Source organism: Pagrus pagrus (assembly GCF_965226575.1).
Source record: "Pagrus pagrus genome assembly, chromosome: 13".
Lineage (NCBI taxonomy): Eukaryota > Metazoa > Chordata > Actinopteri > Spariformes > Sparidae > Pagrus > Pagrus pagrus.
In genome coordinates this window covers 9,700,999-9,714,669 of record NC_140197.1, presented here as the reverse complement: position 1 = coordinate 9,714,669, position 13,671 = coordinate 9,700,999, and the positions used below count along the sequence as shown (strand labels likewise).

Sequence of the window (13,671 nt, the reverse complement as noted above, 5' to 3'; positions counted from 1 at the left end):
TCATTTAGCGTGCAGTCTGCCAAATATACCCGGATGTCTTACTGAATCTGGTTGCAGTATGTATTGTAAGCTAGCATGCCTTTCCAGAGCCCGACCTGAACCCAACAGACCAGAGATCTGAAAAAGGCAGTGCACCGGCACAACCAGCCCAACCGGGTTGAGCTCAAACAGTCCTGCTGAGAAAAACTGCAGAAACTTCTGAGAGAGAGGTGAGTCGAGCTTGTAGGACCATTTACAAGAACACTTGAGGCTGCCAAAGGTGCTTTAACAAACTACTGAGTGAAGGATCTGAATATGTAAAAAGGATATTTTTAGGATTCTTTTATTTTTAACACATTTTCAAAACACAAGAAAATCCTGTTTTTGTCATTGTGGAGTTTTATGTGAACATTAATGAGAAAAAATGGAATTTAATCCATTTTGGATGAGAATGAAATATAACAAATGCTGGAAAATTGAAAGGGTCCGTCTGTAATTGCATTATGAACACACTTAACATGTGTTACAATCTGCTCATAGCACTGTATAATTCTAGTTCTAGCTATAGGTATTAATACATATTCACAATACTTTGACTTATACAGTTAAACTGGCGATAGACAAGTTCTCTTCTTCAGCCCATCATTATGAAGTAAATGTTGATTGCAGTATGAACTCAGTACTCCGATTCGACAACTTTTCTTTTACTTGACCTTTTAAGTTATTATAAACTACTTTACAATAATGCAATGTTGACACGGGCGTCACAGAGAGTGTTACCGATTTACCATTTCATCAGCTCAGCCAGTTTAGAGTCACAGACGCGATGAATGGCAGCAGCCTGCGGTGATCTCCGCAGTAGATCAACACAGAGGGTGTGGTGACACATGTTGACGGTCCAGTTCAGCCTCTCCTTGTGCACACGTCCTGTGTTGACACTCCTACTGGCAGGCTTCAGTGTTGTATTGTAATTATCATGATGCCGACAGTGAGCTGTGGAATTCACCTGACAGAGTCCTTCTCCTGCCGCCCTTCATCCTGCTGCCTTGTTTGCTTTACAGAAGAGTAATTGCTTATGCAGATGTGTGTTTGTGGAGGCTCAGGTGGCTCGGAGATGAAGTCCATCAGTTCAGCTGATACAACTCTGAATAGTGATGAAGAAGCCACTAATGAGGTCAACACTTTTAACAGATTTTAATTAAACCTGTCAGAGAAAAGAATAAGTGATCCCGCTCTGCTCTGTGCAGCTGATGATAAAGAGTGACAGATAATCTTTAGTTCCATATTGATAGAATGTTTTCTATGATTTGATTTTGGGAAGGTAAGTCCCTTCGCTCTGCTCTCACACTGTGGAGTTCAGTGGTTTATCCTCCTTCCATAATTGTTATTGCCTCTGTCGTCCTCCATCGCTTTATCCAGCCAGTCTCGCTCCTGTTCAGACTCAGAGTCGCTGGCTTCGCTCGCATCGGCCGCCAAAAGGCGAGAATAGTTGATCCTGCGCTGGCGAGGGGCTTTCCACTGAAGCAGAGGCAGACACACACACCACAGCATCAGACCCAGCGCCACTCCTCTGAACAGCCACGTCAGCCCGAACCTCTGGACCACAAACCCTCCGGCGAAGCTCCCCAACCCGCTCCCCAGGTGTAGAGAAAGTGAACTGTAGATCCTCCTCACGCTCCTCTCAGCGCCTGGCGTGGCCACATCCTCACACTGCACCTTCACAGCCCACCAGAGGGCTCCGCGGCTGAAACAGCTGAACACCTGAGCGGGCAGCGCAGCCCACGGCCCCCACAGGAAGGAGTAATAGAAGCACTGTGAAGCGAGACAGGCTGCTCCGACGGTGAGCACCCTCCCTGGGCTGAGGAGCTTGGACATTCGGCCAGACAGCAGAGGGAAGGCGGCCTGTGAGAGCAGAGCGAGGGCCAGAGACAGTCCCATGTGGAGCTCGCTGCTCCCGTGATCCTGCATCTCCCACAGGAGGAAGTTATCCACGGCCGAGCTCGCCACCCCGACCAGCAGAGTGGTACCGGCGCAGAGCAGAGCGCGGGGGGAGCCGCGCACCAGCTGGATAGCTTTGAGGAGCCCGTTGGCCCTGTCTGGCTTCTTATTCAGGTAGAGAGGGAGGTAGGCAGCCACAGGGAGGGCCAGGACCGCCACACCAGCGTAACAGTAGAAATGCACCACACTCCTGGGCAGCTGATCAGCTATGAGACAGCTCAGCTGGCTGACCAGAAACCCTGCGCCCCCAACCCCGCACGCTGCTCCGAGTAAACCCCACACCCTGGTGCTGCTGTAGCGGTCCGAAGCATCAGCGTAGTCTAGATATTCATGCAGGCCGTCATCTGCCGTCCACTCCAGAGGGGCTGAAGTACACTCCCACACCGACACGATGATGAGTATCAAGAAGAAGAGCTGGTGCTGAGGGTCCATCACCTTCAGGCTGCCCAGGAAGTCAAAACGGCCGTCGTCCCCCTCCTCCTCCTCTCCTGACGCTGATTTGGACCTCTTGTTTCTCACTGGAGCTGCTACAGAGACAGTGGTCTGGTGCATGTTCTTTGGTTCTCCAAGACTGCTGTTGATCACCGCTGATATGTTCTCTTGTGACAGCTGAGGCTGAGATTCATCTTCATCAAGCTGGGAAAGTGATGTTTTGGTCATCAAAACAGGAGCAGATTCAGCATCAGGAGATGTTTCTGCAGGAAAGGTGACAGCAGACTGGGAAACATCTGCTGTGTTGATTTTAGGGAGAGTTCTAGTCCATAATGTGGCAGGTCTGACGCTACTCATGAGCAGGTTACCGTCCAGACCTTGGGTAGGACCGCTCCTCCTGTCGGACATGTTGCAGGTGCCCATCTGTTGCACATCTGTCGTCGGGATGAGCTGCAGGACCAAAGCGACTGCCGCAGAACACACGAGAGCGCAGTTTATAACCACTCGCCTCTTGTTGTAGTGCTTGGAGAGCAGGCTCGCCACGGGGCTCCAGACCAGCGTTATGAGGTGTTTGGTTCCCATGACGAGGCCCGTCATGGCAGGAGTGAGGCCCAGCTGTCTGAAGTACAGGGTGAGGAAGGGGAGCAGGCAGGCTCTGGCGCAGCAGCACAGGAAGTTAAAGGTGCCGGCCAGAGCGAGGGCACGCTTCACGTCGATCTGCTTGTTCCGCTTCATGATCGTCCTCCTGGGCAGCTCACAGTCTGTCCTCGTAGGTTTCACATGGAGCACCTGACAGACAGAGGGATTGGAAACAAACCAGTACGCACAGCATCAATACTTCTGTCCTCAAGGCTTTGTGTTTGCAGTTGTAAGGTTCTTACTAGGACTAAATTATTTTCTTTAACAGTTAACCTGCTGATTGATCGGTTAGTGTATGAAACGTTAGCAAAAAAACCTCAAGGTGACATCTTCTAGTATCAAAACCCAAGGACACTTACATCACAATGACGTACAGCGTAGAGAAGTACTGACTCCTCATATTTGAGGCTAGAACCTGAAAATATCTGGCACTTTTTTTTACTAGTCTTGCTTATAAAGTGAATCGCTTATCCAAGTAGCAGTGATCAACTAATTGTTTCTATTTTGATACTTTCTGCACTTACAAAGTGAAAACATGCTGAGCCAATGAGCAGAAAGCGGTGATACAGCAGTCCAAAGCCCACATCATACTCCTTTTGTTTGTGCCATCTCTTTAAACACAGTATAAACATGAGTAAATCTTTAATTCACTGCATGAATTGATTGTAGTTTTATTTTGGTGGGACAGTGTGGAATGTAACTTAGTAGATCTACTCAGGGATGGTAGGTATATATACATTTCTGGTACTTCTGAGGTACATTTCGGAGGCACATAGTGAACATTTCTTACAGTTTTGGATTATTCTGTAGACTGTAGGATTTATGTTCCTTAATGTGTTGAGAAAATCCTCTCACACGATTTAAAAACACTCTTGGATTACTTAAAATGCATCATCACAAAGCTGAAAACAGATTATGACAAGTTGTCTTTTTAGAGATACATGGCTCTAGCAGACATTGATGAAATGTAATTAAGTACATTTACTCAAGTACTGTATTTAAGAACAATTTTGAGCTACTTGTACTTTACTTGAGTATTTCCAATTTCTGCTAATTTATACTTCCACTCCTACATTTTGGAGGCAAATATTGCACTTTTTACTCACTACATTAATTTAATAACTTTAGTCGCTCGTTACTTTTTCAGATTACATGAAAAAGATTCCAATAATTAGAAAAATGCAGAATTTTGGATCTGATAATAAAACAGGTCGATACTCGATCCACCCATAGTATACATTAACATACATGTACATATATTTGTAATTTACTTGTACTTGTACTTTTGATACTTAAGGACAGTTAACATCAGATACTAACTTTCACTACAGTACTATCGATGAGTGATCTTCACCTCTACCAAAGTACTATTGTAACACGATATCTTTACTTTCACTCAGGTATGGGTACTTTAAACAGCACAGTGACAACACAAACATATATAACGTATAGAATATGATACATTGATGCAGCTGAAACCACCCGACAGAATAAAGGTGTTAGAATAAACTCAACCTTAAACATCTACAGCAGTAATAATCAACATACACACTGATGCAGCTGTAATATCAAACTAAAAACATCGTTTAAAATAGTAAAACACAGATAGGGAACATTTTACTGCAGTTATTTGAGCAGGACTTTTAAACAGAGGGCTGTTTTCACAGTGTGTTCACTTGTTTTTCTTTCTTTTTGTGGTTCATTCAACAGAACAGTTTAAAGAGTAGCTTCATCTACAGTGGGTCTATTTCCTTGTACCTCCTACACTGTAATAACACAGTATCTGGCTTTATATTCACTCAGATAAGAGGACCATCGCGGCTGAACACCACAGCGCAGGTAAATATGGAAACTACACAGCTATTATAAGTTTAAAATCACCATCCTGACGAATTCAGCCATCAGAAACACGCAGATACAAGCAGAAGCTGACAGTGCCAGTCGCACCTGTCAGGCTGGGTGCACCTGTCCCTGCAGCTTATCAGGATGTGGACTCACTTGTCCACGTCACGTTAAGTTTGGCAGTTAAGAAAAAAACAACAACAAAAACAGACATATTAAACATTTACCTGTCGGTCTCTGCCGCACAAAGTTCTTTAAACTTTCCCACCGGTAATTTTCTCCTGCATCACATCCACCACACGGTCTGTTTGAGGTTGAGAGCTGGAAGGCACCTGTCTCCGTCTGGACGATGAATCCACTCAGCTGCCTCTAGTTTACACCTGGAGTCATTTCAGGGACTGCAGCGCCCCCTGACGGTGCGGATGCCTCTATGCGCCACAGGTCAACAGGTAAAACTCTCCACTGAGACATGATCATTAATGACCAAGTATTAAGTAAAAGTACACTATTAGCAGCAGTGTGTACTTGACTTATAACAGGGACCCATTTAGAGTATTAAATACTATTAACGTTGTATCTGTAACATTGCATCATTATTGCATTTTATAAACTGTAACTTTAAACATTATTTGAGTAAATGTAGTTAGTTACATTCCACCACAAATGTGGTTGTGAGTAGTTCACACTTAAAGGTGCATTATGTAAGACTTTTAGTTGAAAAAATGAAAATAACAGTGTTGATGTTATGTATTGTGTTGCAGAGATATATTTACTGAAGTTAGCATGCTAGCACTACCCAGTCCAGGTCCAAAGCTCCCTTGCTAGCCGTGCAAACACCAACATTTCCCCACCGCGTGAGCTCACTGTCCGGACCGCTAGCTGTACTTCTAACTGAGCCAAATAGCTAACGACAGCTCGGTTTGCAGCAGTTAGTGGTTACTCCGGTGATGTGCTGCCCTCTATTTGTTTTACCATGATAGAAAAGCATCTTAAGGGCTTAACTTTACAGTAACATTACATTATAATAGAAAAATGAGAAAGAGTGTTGCTTAGGGTGACCAAACGTCCTGTTTTCCCGGGACATGTCCTGTTTTCACGTCCTGTCTGTCCCGGGAGTATTTTATAAAGTGGTGAAATGTCCTGGTTTTCATTGTTTTTCATTGGGCCATTAAATTGATGCTGCATGTGACGTAATCCCTGAGAGGCTGCTACATTTACACTCACAATGAGCGAGCAGACAGCCATAGCACTCCTGCCAGCATCATCATGCCGAAGCGTAAATGCACATTTAACAATGAGCTACAAAAGAAATTCCCCACTTACCGTCCCGGTAGGGACAAGTGGGAGGCTTTGTGCACATATGTTTTGGTGTCCAATGGGGTGTCAGGGACCTCAAAGCCCACATGGACACCGAAAAACATTAAAAAAAAGTGTGCGAGGTGAGCGTAGTAGTTGGATTGCTAATATAGCAGAGGTATTTTTCAGTTATGTATTATTATTTATTTTTCTAATACAGAAGAGACATTATTTCATTCGTTGTTTTTGAAACTTATAACATGTTGAGTAACCTCTGAGAAGCATGTCTGAATGTGTGTCTTTGGTTATAGATAGTATTTTGTTTGTAATATATCAATTTTCTATCCATACAGAGGAGGCATACTTTAAATGTATGTTAATTTTAAGGCATCTTTGAGTAAATTTTGAGTATCATATCTCGTTGCTGGGCCAATTGTCCTGGTTTTTGGTAATCAAAATATGGTCACCCTAGTGTTGCTAATACTTTATTTCAACCCTTCTTTAACATTTATAAGCTGTAAAAGAACATTTCAAAAATGGATTCTGCCACTAGGGCTCTCGAAAGTCAAAACAAAACAAAAGATACAAGTAGCATCGGATCATGGGAGTTGTGGTCTTTAATGGTGAACAACCACATTGCTGATGAAAATCTTTCTTATATAACAGAAATGCTCACAGATGAGGTAATATTTTCATGCTTTATTCAGGTTATGTTTAGTCATGTTCACTGACTTCCTTCTTTACTCTCTGACTTACCACTTGATGTTTCCCTGGAAGTTATAGCGACAGGGCGACCACATGAACCACATTGTTATAGTACTGTTACTATAAACTGACATATGACATATTTTTACATTGTTTCAAGATTGCTGGAAATATTTTTGGGAATGTAAGTATACAATTCAAAAACACATTTACCAAAGGGCTTGTTTTAAACATTTTAATGCAGAAACGTTACATGTTATTTCTTATAGTGTTTTTTAATGACAGATCAACAATTATAACCTCATGACAACCGTGTTTGAATTTATCATCATTAATTATGTGTTTATACAACTTGCTCCACTTATGGGTGTCCACAGGAGGACTTGTTGAGAGAGACTAGTTGTTGAGAATACAGTATACCATATGCAATCTGTACAAATGGTATAAACAGCTCCTGTCCCTCAGAGGGTCACATCAGTGAAGGTGTTGATTGGCAGTGACAGGACTTTGTCCAGGTACTTGCTCAGCAACAGTTCTCGCTCGCTGCTGACACTGAACCTGGACCTGATGCTGCATCCTGGGTCCAAGCACGGATACATTTTTATCCTGTTAAAGAATTACATGACATTGCATCATACTTTTTTTACTCAATTTTCCGTCACCGAAATAGAACAAATGCGAAACAGAGGTGCTGCCGACCTTTGGACGTCAGTGTACGTCCTGCGAGAGTCCTTGTCCAGGCACACAGAGAGTGTCCGATGCTCCAGCGTCCTGATGCTGATGTTTTGAGTTTGAATCTGCTGTAATCAAAACAGGAAACGTGTAGAAAGAACAAGTATGCATTAACGGTTCAGTAACTTAAAATAATGCAGTAATCATAATCTGTATTTCTAGATGGAAGTGAATGACTTCTTACTTTGTTGTGTCCCGGGGTCAAACTGCCAAACCTGACATTCAGGTAATCCTTACCTGGACAAAGTAATAGGGATTGGTCAGCATAAAGCTAACATAAATCTGTCAATTAGATGTAAATATAAATAAAGTGAGAAGGTGAACCTGATGTTCCAGCTGCCTGCTCTGGTGTAATCACCACACCACATGCCATGGGTGCCTCTCCCTTTACCACTTCTCGTCTGCTTAAAGAGATCTGTTGAAGATGTGATAGTTAGCCCGAATCCTGCGGTTGATGCTAATGCTAAACAGAAAAAAAATGACATTATAAATAATTACCACTAAAAATAAGGACTGCACCTTTGTATACCTGACTGACATGGCTGCCCCAAAGACGTCCACTGCTGACTTCCTTCTGCGTGTGGAGGGCTCCTCTGTCGAAGACAACACCTTACTTTATCCAACTCTGATGTTAGCACAGTCATGGCAGCGTCCACACACTCACACACAGAAAAAGAAACAGAAACATACTTGCAGACTTTTCTTTAAGGTGTCTGAACTCTGGGAAGTCAGCCTCCAGATGGGACACAAACACCTCCTCCACCACAGAGCTGATATTACAGCTGGAGCGGGTCATCTACACACACACACGCGCACACACACAACATACAGTTTCAAGTCACACCAGGAAGGCGGTTCTCTCAGGAATGAGAGAAAGGTTTTGGGGTCGGACAATCAAAACAATGAGCCAAAAAATGATTGCCAAAACCTCTGTACACACGGCAAGGTCATTTAATCATTACTTGACATGAAGAACTGATAAGCGCAGCTTTAAGTCAAAATAGAAACACTGCAATAAACACAACAGTATGTCTGATGTAGTATTTCTGCTGCCTCTGCTGACATATGAAAACCCAGCCTGTGTTTTTGACATTTGCATGCATGTAAATGACCACAGATACACACAACAGCTGCACTGTACCTTAACCAAATATAGCGGCAGGTTAACTGGATGCGTCCCACAGCGAAGGTAGTAACACAGGGTGTCCAGCAGGTAGAGGTTCTGCTGTGATGGCTCGCTCTGATTGTGCTGCAGCAGTTAGAAAACACAGAAGGAAGAAGGAGTCAGTTGAATCCCTGGTTGCTCAGTTGGCCAGTATGATGTTAGCAGTTAGCTCAAAGCACCGGTGTGCCTCTACAGCCTCACCGAGCTGTTAGCATGACTCTTAGTCATGTTAGTTACCGTTACCAGTTTGCAGATGGCAGCAGGCAGACTGTTGATGTTGCTGTTGTACCATGGATCCACTCTTCCCAATAAGGAGGCGAGAGACAACCTGCCTTCATCCTGACATGGGATATCCTGTGAGGAATATCAGGTGTTGCTGGGTCGTATAAAGTTTTGTACATTTAAAGCAATCAGACGCTGTCGTTTTGAGTGACTCACAGGTGGACTGAGCAGAGGCTCCACATCAGTGACTGGGATGTAGTACAACTGTAGGTTCAGTTTCTTGGTCAGAACAAGACGTTTCGACTCTCTTTCTCTATTGGAAAACACGTGTAAAACATTCATGGAAAGCTGAGTGTACACATCTGAGTTTATGTTTGAGGAACATAAAAAAAGAAGGTGTTCACAAAGAAAACTAGCTGCTCACCGGATAGAGTGATAAGCCCTGGCAAGTCTTCCCAGCACACGATCGTCCCCCATCACCACGACCCTTGTTGTGAGACGCCTTCTGTCTTCTGTTAGAGCAGGAGACGCTTCTATCTTCTCACTCATCAGGGTCAGTTTATCGGCCGGCTTCATGTTCTTAAAGGCATTTCTCCGATTTCTGGCCAGAGGCTGCTCTCTGTAATCAAAGTTACTCTCCCTTGGAGCTCGCTCTATCCCACTGTCTTCAGACCGGACTGAACCTCTTCTGTCCTTCACTTCTTCATCAACACTTGAGTTACGGCTGCCACTCAGGGCGAGCTTTGCCAGCAGATTCCCTTCAGGAAAAAAAACATATAGTGTACGTTGTAACATCTCTCATGTACAGAAATATAAAGTCGTGGCTGTTTGTGTTTGTCTGACTGACTCACATAGATCCTCTTCATGTCTCCACAAGAGGAAATTGATTTCTGGAGAGGGCAGCGCAGTGCCACACACAGAGGTACAGTGATCTGCTGTGGTTATTTCTGAGCAAACGGTAAAGATAACACAGCAATCCTGTCAAAATGTTCTTATTTCAGCTAATATTAAACTGTGCTGCAAAAGCAGAGTGCAGAACACACACCTTCTTTGGAGGCAGTCAGGATGTCTCTGTATATGTCGTGTAGTTTGTTCAGATACTCTGCACGACCACCTGCACCATGCTGTATACTCTGCTCCACAGCTAGAACCACCTCCTGGAAATATTTCTCTACCACGTGGTCCTCTAAAGCCTGAAATACACAAAGGACACAAAGTTTGTTTGAAAAATATTACTGATAAGTGAGGAATAAACTAAGCCTTGCATTCATCCGCAAGACTAAGAGTCCACAACGATAATGTGTGTGGTCTTCAAGGGGGTGTCCACATGTTTGAAAAAACACTGCTTGGATGCCCCTATGGTAGATAAAGCATGATAACGTGCCCTTTATGTTGCCCTTCCAGTAGACAAAATGTGGTGAAATGTGGTGAAATGCCCTTTATTCACTATAAATACATCACAACTTATTTTGCCGATTTGACCTGCTGGTGGCGTCAGGTGATCACCAAAATTACTAGCATACATCCTCTGTCGACTACGAATATTTTAATGGTAATTTTTCCATAGATTTTTTAGATATATCAGTCTGGTCCAAAGTGGTGGACTGCTCAAAATGTCCGTCTCACTTTGTCCAAAACATCCTGATAAACCTGCTTACCTCCAGGATTGGAGCCAGTCTGGAGCTTTGGCAGGTCGTCTCCAGCCCCGTCTGCAGCACACGTAGCACCACGTCTTTCTCCATGGTACGTGTGTTCCTGAGCAAGTTGGACGCCTCCAGGTGTGCTCTCACTGCTGCTTCCAGTGGAAGTGAAAACACAGCCGGGTCAGCGAGCACAAACACCCTGGAGGAGCAGACAGGGAAAAAGATTACCATTGTTGGAATTTTACCTTAAAAACTGAGATTATCAACAGAATGTGAAAAAATAGTGCTGACGTTATGTCAAGACATTTATGTATTATGTTGCACAGCTAACTGAGCTAACAAGCTAATTGCAGCTGCAGTTAGCAGCAATCAGCAGTTACTCTGGTGATATCGGGTTACCCACTTTTCCTGCAAAGTGAAATGCTCATTCTTCAAGCTCTGCTCTGCAGTGACTCTCCTCTGATATAAAGAGCCTGTGGAGGGAAGGATGAGTCCGTCAACAATGTTTATTTTACGGCCTCATGCAGTAGCTACTTCATTGTGTGTAGCTGATTTCAGCTCGATGTGCAAAACACCTGGTGTGATCATTTCCATCTTGATGCTCCTCAGAGTGCTCAGGGCCACAGCAGAGTAAGGCTTTGGTAATATTAGCAGTTTCTTCAAACACTCATACACTGTCTGGTAAAGGCTGGAGGGGATCATGGCACCTGACTGGAAAGATAAATACAGAAATAGTCAAACAAAATGCATGTCAACTTGTTTGTCGGTCTACAGTAATAAGCTCTGTGTGAAACATGCCACATATTTAACTAGATTCCCACAGGTGTGTCTTACCTGAATAACCACATAGTAGAGAGTGTGCAGCACTGGGATGACATGTTCGTACGGTTGTGTTTTATAAGTCTGCATCGGTCGTCAAACAAAAAGTTACATTAGAAATATGCCACAAATAAAGCATGAAGGCAGGGTCCTCTTCAAAGAGAGAAACACCAGCTGTTGGAAGTCTGCATGAAATTTTAAACTTGACTTTGAAATCTGAAAGCAGAGTTCAAGGAGCGAAACTTGCCAACCCTTTCTAGCTTCTTCTCCAGCTCTTGCAGCAGCAGTCGGATCAATGAAACGCTGCAGGACGGCTCGCTCTCTAACTGCTTCTGAAGAAGCCACCGAAGCATTCCTGCAGAGCACACAGTCAGCGGCTCGCTTTACATCTGACCACACGCATCACACAGTGTGTCTGCTCAACATCACATGACTTTAACAAATTAAACCATCTTGATACATAATACAAAGAGACTGGGCTTATTGTAAAACCTTAAAACAGATCAGAAAACCACAAAAGTTTTTGAAGGAAAACATAATTAGTTTTGTTTATTTCTGTAAAATCTTAAAGGAACTGGTTAAAGGAATAGTTCACTCTAAAACAGAATTCAGTCATTATCGACTCACCCACATGCTGATGATAAGTCCGGTGTAGTTTCTTATTCCTCAAAGTGCAGCTGGAGACCCGCGGGGGTACTCTCCGGCAACGATAATCCATATAACGAGCGTAATGGTGTCCGAGAAGAAAAGGTCCATAAAACTACACAAAAACTTTGTAATATTCCTCCATACTGCTCGTCCGCTGCAATCCAAGTGTCCTGAAGTGGCGACATCCAGAGTTTACTCGAAACGACGTCATTTAGTACATTTTTCTAGCCTAAACAGTCACTATGCTATATCTGCCTGGAGAAGATGAACGAGACTCGCGATAGATACACACCAGTATTTACTTGCTGCTGTGAGTGTCAAAGCTTCAAATCATGAGTGCAGGCAGATCCCTCTTGTGTTTGTGTGTTGCGCGGTCGCTCAAAACAGGAAGTAAATGCCGGTGTGTATCTATCGCGAGTCTCGTTCATCTTGTCCGGCGCGGCTTCCATAGTGCAATCGGCTGCGAGGGATACTCGCGGGGACGCAGCGTGCCTCCGTGTAAACATAGCATAGTGACTGTTTAGGCTAGAAAAATGTACTAAATGATGTCATTTCGAGTAAACTCTGGATGTCGCCACTTCAGGACACTTGGATTGCAGCGGACGAGCAGTATGGAGGAATATTACAAAGTTTTTGCAGTTTTATGGACCTTTTCTTCTCGGACACCATTTATGCTTGTTATATGGATTATCGTTGCCGGAGGGTACCCCCGCGGGTCTCCAGCTCCAGTCGATAATGACTTAATTTTGTTTTACAGTGAACTATTCCTTTAAGTAAATCTTGATACCTCCTTCATGTCAGTCGAACATAAGTACAATGGTTCCATTTATCTCAGATGTAAACGTCATAGCAGAGTATATTCTATAGCTTCCACAGGTGTTGATGAGCGGAGCAGCCATCTTGGATTTTGAGGTCGGGGGTGAAGTGGGTCAGGCTAGCCAGGCTAAGCTAAGCTACTGTAAATGGCTGCTGGCAGTAGCCTTATATTGAATGATATCAATCCTCGTTCTTATTGGTTGCATTCAGACTGATTTGCCTTTTAATGCTTCACATCCCCTCAGCTGCAGCTACCTTTGTGTGAGGCACTTTGGCTGTTCATTTCTTTGAGAAGAGCCTGGACATTGTTGTGCAGGTTGAACTCCACAGTCGAGAGGCCCACGTCAGCTAAAAATAGAGATCATGCATGTCACCTTTAGATTCCTCTCCTACAAGCTTTAACCAACGTAACAAGTTTGTGTGTTACAGTCATTTCGAAGCGTCTAAGAGGAAATAAAAGCACTTACCTGTGGGATCGGCCATGTTGTCTGCTCTTCACAATCAATCAAACGAAACACAATGGCTCCTGATGCAAATTAAAGTTATTCTGTCTGCAGCAATCCAGAGTTAACCACTGTTACCTTCTCTCGCTCTGCATGCCTGAGAAGAGACATGGCAGGAGTTTCTCCCTGAGGCGTCTCTGATGAGTGTCCTAATGTGATAATGGCAGGTTGTGTTTATTGTGCGAGTGTGAGACAGAGTGTGAGTGACTCATAAGAGGAAGTTCAGTCACTT

General features: G+C 43.8%; 2 protein-coding genes across 2 annotated transcripts; both read right to left on the bottom strand.

The window, feature by feature from the left end:
• Positions 1–306: 306 nt before the first annotated feature.
• mfsd6l (major facilitator superfamily domain containing 6-like) lies at positions 307–5,212 on the bottom strand. Its single transcript, XM_084371047.1, has 2 exons — positions 5,118–5,212; positions 307–3,198 (listed from the first exon to the last, which is right to left on the bottom strand). The coding sequence occupies exon 2, from the start codon at positions 3,142–3,144 to the stop codon at positions 1,336–1,338; it is 1,809 nt and encodes a 602-aa protein (XP_084227173.1). The 5' UTR covers positions 3,145–3,198; positions 5,118–5,212; the 3' UTR covers positions 307–1,335.
• A 1,656-nt stretch (positions 5,213–6,868) lies between these two features.
• Positions 6,869–13,419, bottom strand: pik3r6b (phosphoinositide-3-kinase, regulatory subunit 6b; the record flags this gene model as incomplete). Its single annotated transcript, XM_084372134.1, has 18 exons — positions 6,869–7,497; positions 7,591–7,691; positions 7,808–7,860; positions 7,948–8,038; positions 8,143–8,216; positions 8,314–8,419; positions 8,765–8,872; positions 9,032–9,142; positions 9,227–9,323; positions 9,435–9,768; positions 10,056–10,203; positions 10,669–10,852; positions 11,057–11,126; positions 11,229–11,364; positions 11,488–11,556; positions 11,724–11,827; positions 13,192–13,284; positions 13,404–13,419. The coding sequence occupies 18 exons, from the start codon at positions 13,417–13,419 to the stop codon at positions 7,353–7,355; spliced, it is 2,040 nt and encodes a 679-aa protein (XP_084228260.1). The 3' UTR covers positions 6,869–7,352.
• Positions 13,420–13,671: the final 252 nt, after the last annotated feature.

Coding starts and splice junctions, on each gene's coding strand:
- mfsd6l (XM_084371047.1), bottom strand. CDS start 3,144: ATGAAGCGGAACAAGCAGATCGACGTGAAGCGTGCCCTCGCTCTGGCC.